The sequence below is a fragment of the Brachycentrus maculatus genome, unplaced genomic scaffold, assembly GCF_059751285.1.
Source record: "Brachycentrus maculatus isolate JH-2025_06_01 unplaced genomic scaffold, ASM5975128v1 h1tg000188l, whole genome shotgun sequence".
Classification (NCBI taxonomy): Eukaryota; Metazoa; Arthropoda; class Insecta; order Trichoptera; family Brachycentridae; genus Brachycentrus; species Brachycentrus maculatus.
The window spans coordinates 1280537-1299527 of record NW_028280939.1 but is presented as its reverse complement, the minus strand read 5'-3'; the positions used below and the strand labels follow the sequence as shown (position 1 = coordinate 1299527).

The 18991-nt window shown below is 31.1% G+C and overlaps 1 protein-coding gene across 1 annotated transcript; it reads right to left on the bottom strand.

Annotated features, from left to right (window-relative positions):
* Positions 1-2248: 2248 nt before the first annotated feature.
* On the bottom strand, positions 2249-5345 carry mRpL40 (mitochondrial ribosomal protein L40). The gene is made up of 5 exons (XM_088262745.1): positions 5226-5345; positions 5057-5146; positions 4742-4912; positions 2717-2915; positions 2249-2463 (listed from the first exon to the last, which is right to left on the bottom strand). Exons 1-5 carry the CDS (start codon positions 5258-5260, stop codon positions 2347-2349), a joined length of 612 nt encoding a protein of 203 aa, XP_088118871.1. The 5' UTR covers positions 5261-5345; the 3' UTR covers positions 2249-2346.
* Positions 5346-18991: the final 13646 nt, after the last annotated feature.

The window sequence follows — 18991 nt, the reverse complement described above, 5'->3', positions numbered from 1 at the left end:
TTTTTAAAGTTTGAAAATGTAATACAATATATTAAAAATAAATATCAAGCCACTTACTGAACTTTTAACAGTGCAACAGATCTTTTTAAGTAAAACCTGAAGTTTTTTTCTCCATTTGAAAAATATTTCGTTTATTTAAAAAAATAGTTAAACAATAACTTTTCTTCAAAATGCAAAAATAACACTTTCTGCCCTGTAGCGGGTAAATATTAAGTTAAAAATATGCCTCTTTTGCTGGAATATAGTACATTTTCTGGGCATTCCGAAAACATGCACAACTGAAAATTGATGATTTTTGATTTATGACGTTCTTGAAAGGAGTGAGCGATGTGTTTACTATAGATTTAAGCTCTGTCACCTAGTTACAGGTTTAAGATTAAATGAAGGCACAAAACTAATTTATATTTATATTGTACATTGTGTATTTTACTAAATGTTAAGGTATTGTATTTAAAAATAGTTATACATATTATTAATAAATAATCTCTAGTCAAATAGATGTAACAAGAATCTCACTATCTATCAAATTGTATACATATTACGATGAAATGAATTTTTTTCACAAAAAATTAGGAAATATAGAAAATTAACTTCTTCTAGTCTTCCTAAAACTATCTTTTGATGTGTTATGGTCCTTCCGCATAATTTAAAAAAAATTGTAATCTCAAAATACTCATCGTACTCAATACTTAACATATACAAGATATTTAAACAAGTATCAAAAAAAAATACATGTATATAAAAATACGAACTGCAATATTTGTTTACCAAAATAAAATTATGGTTTAAGAAATTAGTCCAATATGCATTATGTACATATAATGGTAAATAAAACATAGAGGAAAAATTTACATGAATAAATAATGTGATCTATCTTATAATATTGTTTTATTTCTAAAAGGAGCGGTAAAGTATGTAATATCTGCCAACAAAATGGCGCACTAAACGAATCAGCACTAGCAGGTTCTATTTTCCATAAAATAAATGAAAACACTTGTTTTTTACCACTTGAGCATTACATTTATTTTTAACAACTAGTTTACTGAAAATAAAAGTTTATAATCAAACCCGTAGATGGAAGCATCCGTTTCCGAAACAAGTCGTTAAAAATAAATATTAATACTGTAGAATGATGTGTTACTTGAGCCCAGTACAAAAAAAAATTAATCTGTATTTGGTCTACAATAATGAACGTATCGAGTGATTCATTGTTTCCCTGACAGGTGACACTTATTGTCACGATACTTCGATGGATACCACGATCTAAATATTTTTTTTGTACTGGGCTCAAGTAACACATCAAAGTTCACACCCCGTTCTACGGGACTCAAGTGATAAAAAAGTGTTTTCATTTACAATTTAATCATGTCTTACAACAAAGTGAATGCCGAAACAATAAATAAAATATATGACGATGGTGCACACTTCCTTACGTGAATGTCTGCCATTTTTGTACTCAGTGTTTAATTATCGCAATTTAATATACAAAATGTGCTTCAAACACTAAAACAGTATTGCAACACATATTTTAAATTTAGTGGGAATCAACACACCTTACAAACGGCCTAAACAGCATAAACTGATTCAAAGTTTTAAGCCAAAAATCATTATATCAATAAATTTAATTATTTTTAAATTAAGTTTTACTTAGTAAATACCACTATTTCTTAATCTACTATGACATGTGTTTCATGCATTCCGCATCATTTTCAAACACCGTAATGATGCGAAATGCATCCAATCACGTGTCACAGTAGATTTTAAGAAATAGTGGTATTTACTAAGTAAAACTTAAATTAACAATAGATAGATTTTACCAAAATGTGAATGCCGAATCAATTAATGAAAAAATTAAATTATGTTCAGGGAAATTAAGATTTGAATTTTGGGTACCGTAGAATGGGGAACGTAGAAATTTTTGAGTTTTATTTGAGCCCAGTACAAAAAAACAAAATTAGATCTGTATTTAGTCTACAATAATGAATGTATCGACATGATTCATTGTTTCCCTGACGGGTGACACTTATTATCACGATACGTTCATTATTGTAGACCAAATACAGATCTATTTTTTTTGTACTGGGCTCAAGTAACACATCAAAGTTCAAGTAGCCCCGTTCTACAGTACCACGCTACCACAAACTTTGTGCCAAAGACACTTCGGGCATTACTAAATGTGTCACAGACCGTCAACAAAGGTAAAAAGTTTACAAATTAAGAAAAATTATGGAAGAAAAAATGTTTGAAATACATAACTAACAACTTTATTGAATAAAACTACACAATTATACATTTTTTAAGTCTCCAGTAAGTAACGGAAATATTAGAAAACATATTTATCAATATTTAATTATCCCAGTTCCTTGAAATGTCCACATACTCACCGTCAGGAGTCTCATAGTTTTTCTGCGGAGGAGTAGCCACAGGACCTTTGCCATTATACGGCACAAGAGTCATATCACACTGAAAAAAAATGAAAATCATGTTTTCAAGCATCTCCCAGTAAGTAAAATAATCTGGGATTCTTATCTTGCATACATCTAAATAAAAGGGTCTCTGCTAAATAAAAGCTTTCTCAATCCAACCATAGATGGCTCCAGTGAATGCACACGTAAAGTGTCATGACATTTGGCGGATGACAGAGTGACTTGGAGACGTCTCGTGTTGGCCATATGCTACACCTAGGGAGCGAACATGGAATGAAAAAAATACTTACCGAGATTGCCTCTAAATATAACTCTTCAGATTCTTGTCTTAGGGCTTCGAGCGCCTTCCGTTGTGAGGATAAAATGCGGTCAATGTTTCTAATATCCTTCACCCTCTCCTTGGTGATGTGTCGAGTCCAGTTCTTTTCCAGAAGAGCTCGGTACTCCAACACGTCTTGGGACAGAACTACCGCAGGACGGGTACGGCGTCTAAATAGAAATAAATAACCAATAACGTTTACAAACTTGAACTACTTCTCAAATACTTGTACAAGAATGTGACTTTGTGTGATGTATTCCAAATAGACAGACAAGTCTTTTAGAGTAATGGATCGCAATAGTGTGGAGGGCTGGAATTACAAACAGTATATATAAATAAGCAAGGCTATTTTTTCCTGTCACGCGGTGAAACGGCATTCCGGCACCTTTTTTAATGGATTATTTTTTATGATATTTGAATAGAATTTTTTTTAAATTAATATATACTCAGTAAATACCACTTTTTCTTAAAATCTACTGTGACACGTGTTTCAATGCTTTCCGCATCATTTTCAAACGAAAACGTATCACAGTAGATTTTAAGAAAAAGTGCTATTTACTTAGTAATACATTAATTAAAAATGGATAGATTTTACCACAGTGACTGTCAAATTAATAAATGAAAAATTTTTTTTTTAGTTAAAAGCTTGACACAAAGTGAATTCTGGGACCTTTTTTGTTTAAAAAAAGCCCTGGATATAAGTATCGATATATATACAGTCTCTAAAAGTACTCTTAATAGTGCTTCCAAATAGTGCTCTAAAGAGTAATGGACGGCAATGGTGATTGGGGCTGGAATTATGAACACTTTATCATAGAGTAAAATACTATCATATACTTTATACTGAAACACTATATCAATAAGTATTACATCATTAGCTTAGCAACTTTGCTTTCATACTTTTGAATTTTACAAAACTGCCACTGGCTTTAAAATAATCAAGAAGGACTTGTGGCGGCAACACTGTACAACATGTCATGCGCCGAGCCGAACAGGTCCGAACAGCGGACACGAAGAAGGAGAAACGTTTGTCCGCCTCCGTAGTAGTGTAATGGTCAGCACGCTCGGCTACCGTACTGGAGTTCCTGGGTTCGATTCCCAAGGGGGGTTAAATAAATATAAGTGATTTTTCACTCTAATATTTATCAACATCACCCTGGACAGGCACCTGAAGCGGAGGGCTAATCACCTTTCCTTCAAGTAAGTAATGATCAAGATAAAACTGCATCAATACGATGCAGTGGCCTATGCACCATTGGGTGCGGATAAGGTTTAGAAGCAAAAGAAGAAAAATTATTTTTCAATATTATGCTGGACATAAAGCGGAGGGCTGATCACCTTTCCTTCATGTGTTAACGATCAAGATAACACTGGATTTATATGATGCAGTGCCCTATGCACCATCGGGTGCGGATAAGGGTTTGAAGAAGAGAAGAATTCTATACTTTTTCTTAACTTCTTTATTTCCACATTTCACCAATTATATCCCATTGTTTCATTTAAGTATTTCCACTCTCAATCATTTTAAGTTTAGTTGAGTTTGTATTTTGTATAAATAAAAGGTAAAAACTGTAAGTACAATCTTTTATTCTTTCTGTGCATTGAACATACCATTTTAGCTAAAGATTAATCCAAAGCGTTCTCAGGAGGCAATTTTTACGGAGCGAATAATTATAACGTTAGATAAATCTTTAGCAGTTAGTAGAGCCTGCTAGTAGTCGACAGACCCCATGTTTAGCAGGCAACCAATAGACTTTATTTTTAACAAAACAATGTTTGAATTAACCCACAGTTGGTACACAGTCTAGGCCACCTTAGAAACTTCTAGTATTAGGACCAACGAGAGTGAAAAACCTCCAGGATCCCATCCCAGAATTGTATTATCTAATTACAGTAGACTTTCACTAATTACCTAACGGTCACTAATTACCTAACTAATTAAGTAGGATTCAAATTAGCTAGGATATACTGTACAAATCTTTAGGGTTAAACTTACTCCCTCTCATCCACGAGCACATGAGGTTCTTCGTTTTCTTCAATAGCTTTCAACTGACGCGCGTTCTTTTCCAGTCTTCGAATTTGTTTCTCAATTTTTTTCTTTTTCCTTTCCTCTCGCTGTCTGAATATAGCTGGATCCATTTTCTTCTTCTTCTTCAGAGGTTCGGCACTAAAAATAAGGCAGGAATACTTATTTGTTTCCGTAATTTCGAAGTTTTTACAAATGATTTTCATGCATTATTATATTTACACAACTGAGTTGTCGTCGGATTACAAATTATTCGAGTATCATTAAATAATACAAATGACTTACCAAAGACATGGTGTAATTTGAAACTTCAAAGGTGTGCAAGTGGTAATCGATCTGATATTCTGTTGAATTATTGGAGATATTAAAGATAACCTATAAACAAAATACATCACATTACGAGCTGTCAACTATTGTAGAGTATGTTGAACATATAAATACAGTTTTAAATTACCGCGAAAATGACGAGAGTAAAGAAAACCCATACATTCTTCCGAATATGTATTTAATTATCTTCACATAAAAATAAGTGCCGTAACGTCAATCGTACGACGCGATATTCGTTACGATTGGTACTCGGAACGCCAATTCACAACTTGAAGTAATAAAAATCAGGGATACCAATTAAAAATATAAAATATTATATCAGTGGTAGAAGGTGACCATACGTTTCATTAATCTGTGCACTCTGCCCCGCACTTAATTTTATGTAATGATTTTTACTGTATCTATGATACAGTAAAAATATAATTTTAATATTCTCATGACAGAAAAATTATTTAATTTTTCATATAAACGTAAGTAATTTGTGTTTGAAAATTGGAATCGGGTTGTTTGGAAATCAAATTCCAATATCACTCGCATACGTCTGTCTTTGGCTTAGAATCATCACTCGCATACGTCTGTCTTTGGCTTAGAATACTCTAAGGTCTTACGGGCATACTCGCAAACATACAATTCAGTAAGCGACGGGCTGCATGAGGAGCCAGACTTGTCTCAATTTTTTTAGAATAAGTATATATTGAAATTAGAATTTTTTAAATATATATTTAAAAAAAAAAAATTTTAACTCCTTGCCTTTTAATAATTCTTTTCTTTCTAAAACCATACAATTATTTCGAAAGAAAATTTCTTTTTTCAATACAAAAACGGCGTTTTAAACAAAAAATTCAATTACGTTATTCTGCCTTAAGGCGAGATAATCGATAGCTCCGCAACTTAATATTCTTTAAACCCAGGTAACATTTAATATCTAATTTGCATTTTATTTTTATTCAATCTGAAAATTCGATTATTTAATAAATCTGCAAGCCATTTTAGATAGGAATTTGTTTCTTTCAGCTGTACACCAAATACTACTTATAGTCCTTTTTTACTACGAAACCTGACACAATCTACTTTATACCATACGTTTACCTTCAATTTATGCCATAGCCGACCACTGCTATTGTTACGAGGCGTCCACACTCATGTCATAACCATATTATTGAGAGAAGATAGGCATTAAATTGATTTGGTGACATCGGTATTCTGTTATCTCTACCCTATCACAAACGACACCTAACAGCCTAACCCCGTCCGCAGCAGGTAGGTACCTACCTACCTGAAAGGAAGGACCAGTTTGCGTGGGTTTTTATTTTATAATTCACTTGTTCCTCATTCAAATTCCAGTTGACATATTTTTGCCCTTTATAAATTCACCTCCCTTTATGAAATCATTGATAATATTTACGATAGGTACCATCAGTCACCAAAGATCAATGACCAATTGTGTTGTTGTGATTTCATTACGTCCGTCCAGACACTAAAACGCAGTAGATTCCTTACAGCATAATACTCATATAATCAAGAAGAACGCAAATAAACACTTTACGTAAATGTGTATAGCGATGGTATATTGTGAATAAATATATACCATGGTATATTGTGAATAAATATATACCATCAAATATAAATGTGTATATTGATTTTGAAAGCTTTTTATTTTCTAAATATATTTTTTTAAATTATTATTTTATTTTTATTAACATAACTAGTACATTTATTTAAAGAACAATTATAAACAAATTAAAAATATTTTTTGCAGAGACCCACCAAGCCACCTTGTGTGTCTTGTCGGTGGAGTTCTTTTTACATACATTTTTTATTGTTTTTATCCATTTTAACTTAATATACACACAAAGAAGAGAGATAAAATTAAGAATATAAACAATTTTACAATTTTCATTGATTTCACTCTTAAATCATTCACCCATTCTTTTATTTTGCCTTTGTTCCATAATTTATTTTGACCTCATAGTGATGACATTGGCTTTTTTATATTATCCCTATATGTATATACTTACTGAGTATTTTTTAGGTTAGGTTAGTTTGTTTTGGTATCCGGTCAAAACATTAGTATAGTATTGCAATTATAAAATAACCACTACTGAAGCATATGGACATTTTTTGCCGATTTTTTTCCAAACAGTTTCATAATTTTTCGCTCACTTATCTAATAAAGCGTGCTGTAGATTTTTAACACTTTTTTAAATTGACGTGAGCAGATATGTGTCCTCTCCGGTGGTGGCCGGGCGAATGAAGCGACTTAACGAACACTGTGCCTTAAGGTCGATTGGTTCACAGGTACTCAATATGAATGGTAAGCGTATATAAAGTTTTTTTATACGTATCCGCGGCATTCATCTCTGTTGGAGGATTCAAGGATTTGTTTAATGATACATTCCTGATCCCTCGTTTAGCACAGACTGAAAAAGAATGTCATCCGAGATATCCACATAACTACGAATGTGACATACACACATGAGAAATTGTGTATGTATATGGTCCCGATTATACAATACAAATGATAATGTATGGAGGTATGTGCAGGATGGCAACGTAAGCGCTACTAATGAGGATTTCTGAGGAAGAGAGTGACTAATTACGAGTACCTACCTATTTAACTCATTTTGACCAATGAATTTTTTTCAGTAGGAAATTCTTACTAAAATTGGAGAAAATTTGAAATACATCGCTCACTCCTTTCAAGAACGTTATAAATCAAAATACTTGATTTTTCAGGAGAACGTTTTTAAAGTTTAAAAATATAATACAATGTATGAGAAAAAAATATCAAGCCACTTATTGAACTTTTTACTGCGCAACAGATCTTTTTAGGTAAAACCTGAAGGTTTTTTCTCCATTTGAAAAATATTTAGTATATTTAAAAATATAATTAAACAATACCTTTTCTTCAAAATGCAAAAACAACACTTTCTGCCCTGTAGCGGGTAAATATTAAGTTAAAAATATGCCACTTTTGCTAAGATATAGTACATTTTTTGGGCATTCCGAAAACATGCACAACTGAAAATTGACGATTTTTGATTTATGACATTCTTGAAAGGAGTGAGCGACATGTTATGATTATCTCAATATAAATCAATAATAATAATAGCAATCAAATAATTATTCTCTCCTCCCTCCTAACCCTTATCCGCACCCCAAAGGTGCATAGGGCACTGCATCGTATAGAAGCAGTGTTATCCTGATCGTTAAATACACGAAGGAAAGGTGATCAGCTTTCGCTTCAGGTACCAGTCCAGGGTCATATTAAATAAATATTTGACTGAAAAATCAATAATATTTATTTCGACCCTCTTGGGAATCGAACCCGGGACCTCCAGCATGGTAGCCTAGCGCGATAACCACTACACTATGGAGGCGGACGAAAAATAATTATTATATTATATAAATGCAGTTCCACCAAGAAGCGTTAGTAGAAAATTTAAATCTAATAAATTATTAAGTTTTTTAGAAAGGAAACTTGGATGTCACAGCTTTCACACGGATCGAGACCTGTCAATGCCTGGTTTAAGTGATCACCTTAACACGTAACGTGTATTTTTTTGCCCGATATTGAACATCCTTATTTGCTTTGATTTTGAAGCTTTTGTGTATATCATGTTACAAAGAACTAACCACATGCGAGTTCCTATAGCCATTTGTTAAGATGTCTAAAATACTGTGTTTAATCTTTTAGAATTTGTGTAAAAAGATTTTTGCATACGCATGAAATTATTTGTATTAAGCATGTTTTCCCTATGTCTTATTACTGCTGTAATAACAATAATAATTTAAATGAAAAAAAAAATTGTGTTGCTTTTTTTCATTTTAGTTAATTAAAAAAATTAATCACGGTTTTATTTTCTAATAACGATAAAAATCCTTTATAAGCTTCAGAAGTTTAAGAGGCTAATGAAAAAAATCAGTAGTGCTAATTTTTTCGTTGTATTTTTTTTACAGTATGACTTTTTTTAAATAATATAACAATATTAATCGATACACATACAAATAAAAAATATAACAACAATATAAAACGAATTTTTGACTTTGAAAATAATATTATTACGTATTGGTTTATCATCGATTGTCAAACGGCGAAAATATATTTTCTGCAAAAATATATTTATTTCTGGCAAGCTGAGAATTTGACGTTTCCAGATATAAAAATTTATAATCACGGTTTTATGGTTTTTGTAATAAGTTCTCATACATTTTAAAATGAGAAATTTCAAATGGATTCAATAAAGGGAAGAAGGTCAGTATCACGATACTTTTTTTTATAGAATTGGTCTATATCCTATAGTCGAACAGAAAAATAATTGGTGTGTATTTTTTTCATTGCGGTTTAAAATGTAGCTTCGATCTGTTTCGAATTCTAGTATCAATACACTAAAATAGGGGGCGATATTGCCCCCTGCCTAGGAGGCTCTAGAGAGGTTTAAGAGGCGCTAAGGAGAATGTGATCAATTTGTGTTTGATGCGAGGGGGTAAAAGTTGGCTATTTCTTTTGTTAGGGGGGCCACTGATAAATAATTACCTTTAAGAGGATGCTGCACCAAAAAAGTTTGGGATCCAACATGCAAAGTAATAAAAATAATAGGTAAATACATGTTTCGTTTGTAATCTTCAGAGTAAATCTACGACCCACAAGGATATCATATTTTATTGTGAATTCTAATGTTGTTAATTATAATTTTATTGACCATCAACCGTTTGACTAGGTTTGTCTAAAATCAATGTACCCACTTCGAGAGATATGCATGGCGGAAATTCTCCGTGAGATTGATAGAACTGATAGTGACATTCTACGGATTAATATTTCCCACAAATTCGTTTCATGCATCACCGATACTGAGAATCAAAACAAATGCTTGATCTTACATAGGTACACCAAAACGTTTACCAGACCAAATAAAATAAAATAAAAACATCTTGCCCTGACGGTAGAACTGTCACTTAAAAAGAGTCATTCTGTTTGTCTCAACAAGTAAAAAACCAAATTCTAGCGTCGTTGTTTTCCAATTAAAATAACTTTATTTAATTAGGTGGTTTGGGCTTGTCCCTTTTAAAGCCAATTGACGTGGTATGTTTGAGTAGGTCCTTTGAAGGTCATCTTGGTATTTTAAAAATCGAATTATCTAAATATTCTCATATACAAAGATTTTTAAGATCTTTACCATATTGTATAACATACGTATTGATATCGGTGTTGTATTGATTTATCTCCGTGTAATTTGTGGATAAATTATATAGCCATTCAGTAAATTATTGCCTTGAGTATTTAGGTATTTAATGTCTAAGGCGCTATTTTCGTAAAATATTACCACAAAGGCGTTTCAAGTAATTATATAAACATGAAAAAAATAAGTTTTTTTTATGGAGATAAATAAGTTTAAAACTGATACAAATATTTTGACTAATTTTAAATTTATTACGCTACTAAAATACTAAAAAAAAGTACAAAATTGAACTTCAAAATTCCCATTTATACGTCTCATACAAGTGCCGTAGTCATTGCTGATATTCTGCCATTCAATTAGTAGATCATATTAATCCTTAGCTATTTCCTTAAAAAAATATAGCAGTTATATAATTAACCCTCAACTCCTAGTACACCAAAATATAATTGATATCGTTATATATAATTGATATTGATAATATACACAGAACGGCAAGATCTGCTATCTAAAAAAATGGATATGAGATTATTTCCATTTTTTTATTTATTTTAAGTTTTACTTAGTAAATACCACTATTTCTTAAAATCTACTGTGAGACGTGTTTCGATGCATTCCGCATCATTTTCATACGGTGTTTGAAAATTATGTGGAATGCATTGAAACACGGTCACAGTAGATTTTAAGAAATAGTGGTATTTACTAAGTAAAACTTATATTAAAAATTGATAGATTTTACCACAAAGTGACTGCCGAATCAATTAATGAAATTATATTCATCTTGCCTGGAATGATGTAATGGAATTTTATGCTTAAAACACTGTTTTTGTATTGTAAGAATACATTTTTCTTAGAAATAAATACATGGTTTTGAAAATAAAAGAGTTATTGAAAGAGTTATTGTTTTAAAAAATATATGAAAATAGTTTTTCATTTTTTATTTTAAAAAACAAAAAAAAAATCAAAACAAAAAATTGTGAGCGGCGACACGTCTGGTCCCTAGTACGACCGGTCGCTTTCTGAATTTGAACGTTCGTGATCTCAGCCTTAAAGTATTTGTTCGTGGCCAAACACGATAAGCTTTCACGTTACAAGGGCTGACTATATGCAACACAAAATATGTATATGTAGGTATGCAAATAGGGCGAAAAGGGAAATATTGTTTCAGGATATCCCTCTAGAGAAAAGAGACATTCCTCACTGCATCGTGTGAACCTAGTGACGAAATAGTCCCAATAAAATATATCGTCATTGGACCAAGGCTCGGCGTATTCCTATGGTATTTCCCAATTAGGGGATGCCGGACGAATATCTTATTCGCATACATTTCGCAAACTATTTCTTGCCGCGCGGCAAAAAACAATAACGAAAACGCGTCCCTCGCGAAGGATTGGATACGTACCAAAAACTAATGACTTATAAATTATTCTGAGGTTTAAATTCTTCGTGTTAAATAAGTGTCAGAGCGACGAAACAAAGGAAGGTTTTCACAGAAAAACACTTCAAATTATTGCATATAATCACTTCAAATAAAAACATATATATAAAATATCTCTAATATGTAAATGCTGAACGTAAAAAGGTAAACATTTCAACCAAAAAGGTTGATAAAAAATCACGATCGGTAATAACTTGTGGCTCCTCTAACTAAACCACCTTTCCTAGCAAATTAACGATATTTTTTTCTTGTTTAAGGACCAGTATTCGTTAAGTCGCTACTTAATTTTCTCTAAATTCAGGTACAATTTTACGTAGGTATTTGATTTTTTCTTAAAACAACGTTATTGCATTGAAAAAAATAAGTTTTTTTCGAAATAATTAAGGTGGAGACTGACCGGAGCATTTCGTCGTAACGTAACACGTTACGATGCGAGCATTCAGGCAGTCAGTACAGCGAGCCGAGCGCTCCATCCATAGTTTCGGATGCTCGGTGATGCTCGCCGCGAGCGATGTTACGACGAAATGCTCCGGTCAGTCTCCACCGTCTGAAAGGGTTGAAAATTCACAAAAATATATTTTTCTATACATATTCTAAAATACAAAATACATCCAATATACATACTTTAAAAAAATCGGGCGTAAACAGACATGTGACCTCTCCGGTGGTCGCCGGGCGCATGAAGCGACTTAACGAATACTGGGCCCTAAAATCACTTCAAATGAGAAATATGTGTGTACTTATCTCTAATATATATATATATATATATATATATATATATATATATATATATATATATATATATATATATATATATATATATATATATATATATATATATATATATATATATTGTTGAGGGTAAAAAGGTATTTTTTTCTTAAATATTTTTCGCAAATACTTTGTGACAAATTAAAAAAATAAAACTACGTTGTTTTTAACCACTTTTTATTGATACTTTTCTCCAGCCGGTTTTTACAAGAACCATCATCAGGGTTAAACATGTACTATTTACATGTTTAACCTAATGATGACAAGGTTCTTGTCAAAACCAGCTGGAGAAAAGTACAAATAAAAAGTGGTTTAAACAAAATAGTTTCATTTAATAAAGTTTAAAAAGGTATGACATTTCAACCAAAAAGATTAATAAAAAAAATCACGGTCGGTAATAACTCGTGGCTCATTTAACTAAACCATCTTTCCTAGCACTAACGATATTTTTTCCTTGTATAAGTTGCGTGAAGTATTATTAAGTCCAAATTCGCTACATTTTTAATATATTTTTTTACAAATAATTCAAAACAATTAAAGCTTCTTAAAACCGACACCTGCTGGTCTCATTAAAGATAAATGTACACAAAAAAGATTGGGTGATTTTTCTTAGTCATTGGTATGCTTAATTATTATTTGCTAAATAATAGTACTATTAAATGCATATGTTTATGACCATAAGTATAATATCGACGTTATTCATACGCAGGATAAATATTATTTAAACTTTAATTTACGACTATCGCATAGTTCTCTAGCGCACTGAATCAGTGGCGCGATTATATTGTCGTAAGAAACAAGCAGTTGCATTTGCTTCCGGACCGGATTATTATTTTTTGGGTTTACGACGTACTAATCATCGTGCTACCTTCTTTACACAAGTACCTGACTGCATCTATCTCTTTGTGTTGTTCATCCCTTTAATGGACGAATTGAGAACACAAAAGTCTAATGCGCATCCTTAGTGCGCACAAAAATGATCAAAATCGTTTTATCTTAAAGAAAGGTTGATAGGTGTCTTCAAGCCTAAGCGCCGGTTCGTTAAGTGTCGCACAGACTGCTAATTATACAGGTTTTCACTTCATATTGGACATTTTACCAGCCAAATTAGACGCATAACAAATCAAATTGGATGTTTAAACAATCAAATAGGATGTTTAACAAATCAAATAAAATATATTTTTTAAATAATGTTAAATTGTATTTTATAAAAAAAGTATTTAAAAAAAATATATTCAAAGTTCCCAAACTTTTTTGTCTGGCGTCCCCTTATCAAAATTTCTCGTCAAAGGAGAAAATATAATGGCCAGAATGTCCCATCATAGAAAGAGGGAAGGGAAGAAAAGATATATCTTACTTCTTAACACTTCTATCTGTCTCTTAGAGCTTCTTATGCCCTGTAAAAGTCTTCTTGATCCGCCCACAAAGGGGCGTTATCGCCCACTTTGAGAAATACTGATATAAAATATTGTACGAAAAAAAGAGATAACCGCCCACCATGTATATGTATAAAGAAGACAGCACGATGATTAGTACGTCGTATACCTGAAAAAAATAATCCGGCGCGGAAGCAGATACGGGCGCTTGTTTCATGCGACAATATAATCGCGCCCCAGGTCTGAGGATACCTTTCTTGCACTAGGCGGTACTAAATAAAATACAAATTATAAGTTTAATTGCTTTTATTTTATATTAATTATATATCCAACTGATTTGCAACAAATTTGCTATTATTTTAGAATCATTATATCAATCACATGAGTTCATCCAAAACTAATTAAAATTCTTAATTATTACTGTATGAGCCCAGTCAATGACACGTGTGTTGTAAATATGTGTTTGTAGCTACATATTGTGTGTCTAATACATATAAGATACATCCTTAAAATAGGTTTTCTGCAATACATTCAAATGAAAAAGTTATGTCGTCCGGACACAATCATTAAATGCAAGCAAATTTTTTTTTTTATAAATTAGACAATCTTATTACCATCGAGAATATCCTCATTTTCTTACGTTAATAATAAGTCAACAAAATATGGTATACTTCTGACATGTATTTTATTCTCCATTAAATAAATTTGAGTTGGTACCTACTTCATATTAACGTTAAACACGAATTTAAATGGAAATTTTTGTATTGCTGATAATTTGCTTGAAGTGTCATTAACGCCAAAAATCAGTATTATACAATACTGATTTTTGGCGTTAATGACACTTCAAGCAAATTATCAGCAATACGAAAATTTCCATTTAAATTCGTGATAAAGAACAACTAACAGAATAAAGTAACAATAACAGAATAAAGTAACAATACAATAAAGTAACAACTACATATTTTTTTTCCATAAGAATTTTATTTCAGTAGCAACGGTCAAATAAAATTCATGTGGAAAAAAATTACATAATTATTATTTTATTCTATAAAATGCACTTCCACCAAGAAATATCAGTACAAAATTTAAATTAAAATCAGTATTGCGTTATTTCAATGATCAGAATAAAAAAAAATGCATCGGGCATGATGTTTGATTTTGGTATTTTAAAATAATAAATTTTTAAAAAATACTTTTATTTTCATATCATAGATTGCATATATTGAAAAAAGTTCTTAATGGTGTCAAATCATACAGGCGCAATTCTTTATTAGATTCGTGATACATTGGTTTTGTGAATGGTGAACATAGTGATCACTTAAACCTGCCAAATGTCGGGTCGTAAGCACTGGAATACTAAGAATTCCATTTTCTTTTTGTATAAACGATATTTCGTCTCAATCGGGATAGCAATAATACATGTGGAATTTTACTATTATTTTTTGACATTATTTTTAAACATATCATCAAAGATGAAGAAGAATATGGAAGTCTGGGCATTTACGGGGCTGATGACCATCATAGGCTGGTTTAAGTGATCACTTTACACACGTGTAACATTCACCAATTCTACCCATTATTGACAACCACACTACTCAAATTCTTGGAAGTTTTATATATATGAAACAATTTCGAAACGTTGATCTTGAATCATTAGAACTTCACTAGATACGTCTATTGGTGAGATGAAAAGAAGCTTTTTTATTGAGCAGAAACTCTTTTATTAGCATGTGAGATCCGAATCCTGGATTAAAATCACATATTTGAATATGTGATATACATCGGTAGTGTATCTGTCAAATTTTTCATTTTCTAAGTTTGTTCCACAAAATGTCTAAAATAGTGTATTCCATAATCTGGCAAAAGGATATAGCAGACTACTGCTATACTATGCAATACTTATTTAGTTTTATTAAGATATGTACATATAAAAATACATAAAACAAATGAGCCATTTAATTTTACAAGTTTATTTTTGCTCTCCTGTAAAATATGATCTAAGACAGATATACACCTTTGCCTTTACACTACCGACATATCTCCTATAATTGGAGATAATCCAGATATTTTGAACAAGTATTTGGACACACTCAAAATGTTGGAATTTTACTGATGACGCAGCTATCACTTGAGAATTTGTGAAGTTTATGACTTTCTCCAATTGGACTTAAATGACACTCGTTCCGAATAAGTTCACGTATATTTTTAGGAGACAAAGCCTAGAATAAAACTTATGGCATCAAAAAAAAAGCAAAATTAAATAATAAATACTCGTATGATTTGATAAAAGTAAAACATAAAAAGAGTGGAAAAATAACCTTTTTATAAAATTTGCATTAAATAACGTGTCTATTAATATTATAAAAACGGTTAAACAGTTGCCATTTATAATATAATAGGAGATTGCAATCAGCTTCAATAACGATAAATTTTTGAACGAACAAAGACCATTTGATGACCCCCAGACGATCTTTATTTTAGTGACGTCAAATGAGAGTTTGAGATGTTTTTCATACTGTCATTTATGAGGCTGGAATATTTTTAATTAATGTGTCATAGCCTATGTATTTCGTTTACTGCTTTATTATATTATATGTCTTAAAAATGACATATTCCCTCATTAATTAGTAGGTGCTAATCTTCAAGTTAATTATTTATCAATTCTCTTAGCAACCTAAACTCCGGGTGTGTGGATTTTGTAGTGACAATTGATACCATATTTTATAAGCTTATTTCTATAACAAGCTGTAATTTGCATACACTTGTTATTCATATTCCCCAGTTTAAACATGATTCAATAAGTGAGTATAAAATATTTAAGAAGGACATTGAAATTCTAGAAAAAAACGACTTAAAGAAATTATGTAATTCTTTGTAAATACATGTTTTAAAAAATAGATGTATTGTTTATAATAGATATAAATGTTTATATACATAGATGTAAAGATTTACATAATTATAGGTAAAGATAAGATAAAAAAAGGTAAAAACCCTTATCCGCACCCCAATGGTGCATAGGGCACTGCATCATATAAACGCAGTGTTATCTTGATCGTTAACACATGAAGGAAAGGTGATCAGCCGTCCGCTTCAGGTTACCAGTCCAGGGTAATATTGAATAAATATTACGGTGAAAAAATCACTTTAGTATATTTATTTTACCTCCCTTGGGAATCGAACCCGGGACCTCCAGAACGGTAGCCGAGCGTGCTGACAATTACACTACGGAGGCGGACGATTATAGATATAGACAGCTGAAAAAAGATGTTTCGGTGTAGATAGTTTATAGAAATAGATGTATAATATATTTTTTTTAGAAGAAGACCTAGGAAAACTTGGTATAATTTAGTATTTCAAATACATGAAAATGGTCGAGTCAGGAGTCGGAATCGTACGCGAGTATGCTGGTGAAAAATAAAACATCTACTTTACTTTTCACCTGTAGATCTTTAATTTTAGAAACTAGTCGTGCTTAATGAAATTAAAGTCAATAAGCGGTATTCTATAAGTGTTTAATTTTTAAAAAATAATTAATAAAAAAAAATTAAACACTTGCAATTTTTTAAAATAAATAATAGGTGTTTTTTTTAAATAAATAAATAATTAAAAAAAAAACCTTTTAACTATTTCTATGATTCCGAATTTTCGTGGTCACCTCTGTATTACATATAAGTAAGAATTTGAAAGATGAAAAACACGGATCACAAAAATATAATAAATAAAAATTAAATAAAGTATAATGTTGTGATAAAATAAATTTGTTTTAGACAATTTTTTATACACTTTTGGGGTCTTAATTAATATTTTAAATTATAATTTAATCTTCTTATTTTGATTTGTTTACTACGGAGAGAATTGCGTTTTTGTTTAAGTTTTATAGGACGAACATAATTCTCATATAATTATACGAATAATATCGTCAATATTGTTAAACGTACATAGTCATTATGGATACATTCAGCATTTAATTCGCACGAATAACCATAAATATCTTTATTGCACACTTTAAAATATGTAAATGAACTTTATTAAAGGACTTACAAGTTAAGTATTTTTAAAAACACGCATTTTCCTGAAATTTTACACCTTCCAATTTATATAAATTTATTCATAAAGAGAATTGGGATTCGTATTTTGTACAAACATAACTCATTGATAATTTATTATGGGTCATTGACACTTATACAGAAATATTATTTAATTATTATAAAACATAAAATATGCACATCTCAACGTAGTTGAAGAAAAATAAAAGTCTATGTATTTACAGGAGTTATGACCTGTCAGAGGCTAATTAAAGAGATCACTTTATACACGTGTAACATTCACTATTCTATCCATGATTGACAACCACACTCAAAATTTCAGAACTTGTATATACATATCGTAGTCGTACAGGAGAAAGTGACCAACTAACAAAGCGTAAATGTTCAGGAGAGCCATTTAAGTCACTTTTGCTTGGCAAGAAAATAAACATCAATGCAGTTAGTCATTTTTAACAAGTCAATATATTATACTTCCAAGTTTAAAATCGTTTAAGATTTTTTCAGGGCAATATTAAGCTAGTAAGATATCAAATAGTCAATCATCACGTTTTTGTAAAAAATGCACTTGGTAACTTTCTCCTGTATGACTACGATATATATACTTATATATGTACGTTATTTCACATGTGAGCTCTCGGCCCCATCTATGGTCTCAACTCATTAAGTAAGCTTTGTTTTATTTAGCACAGACCCTTATGAAGTGTATGTAAGTTACTTCCCAAATTATTTTACTTATAATTTGACCAGTGGTGACCAGAATTAGACCCACATAGAATATTGGAAACATACAAAACTTTAAGTGTATAAATTTTAAGCAAATGCAATTATTAAAACCGCGAGGGTTTTTCATCTTTTTTGTATTAATATTCCATCGAATATGAATAAATAAAAACGTCTTTAAATATATTTTTTTTAATAAAAAATTGTCACGTTAAAATGCATATTCCATGTTGTTTTGTGAACATAGTATAATTGTTTACCAGTATTATGAAAAGCTTCGAATGTATTTTTATAAAAACGTAAACGCGATATTCACAGCCAGTGACCGGGGTTTGTTGTCACCAATGCGTTGATGTTTCTAAAGC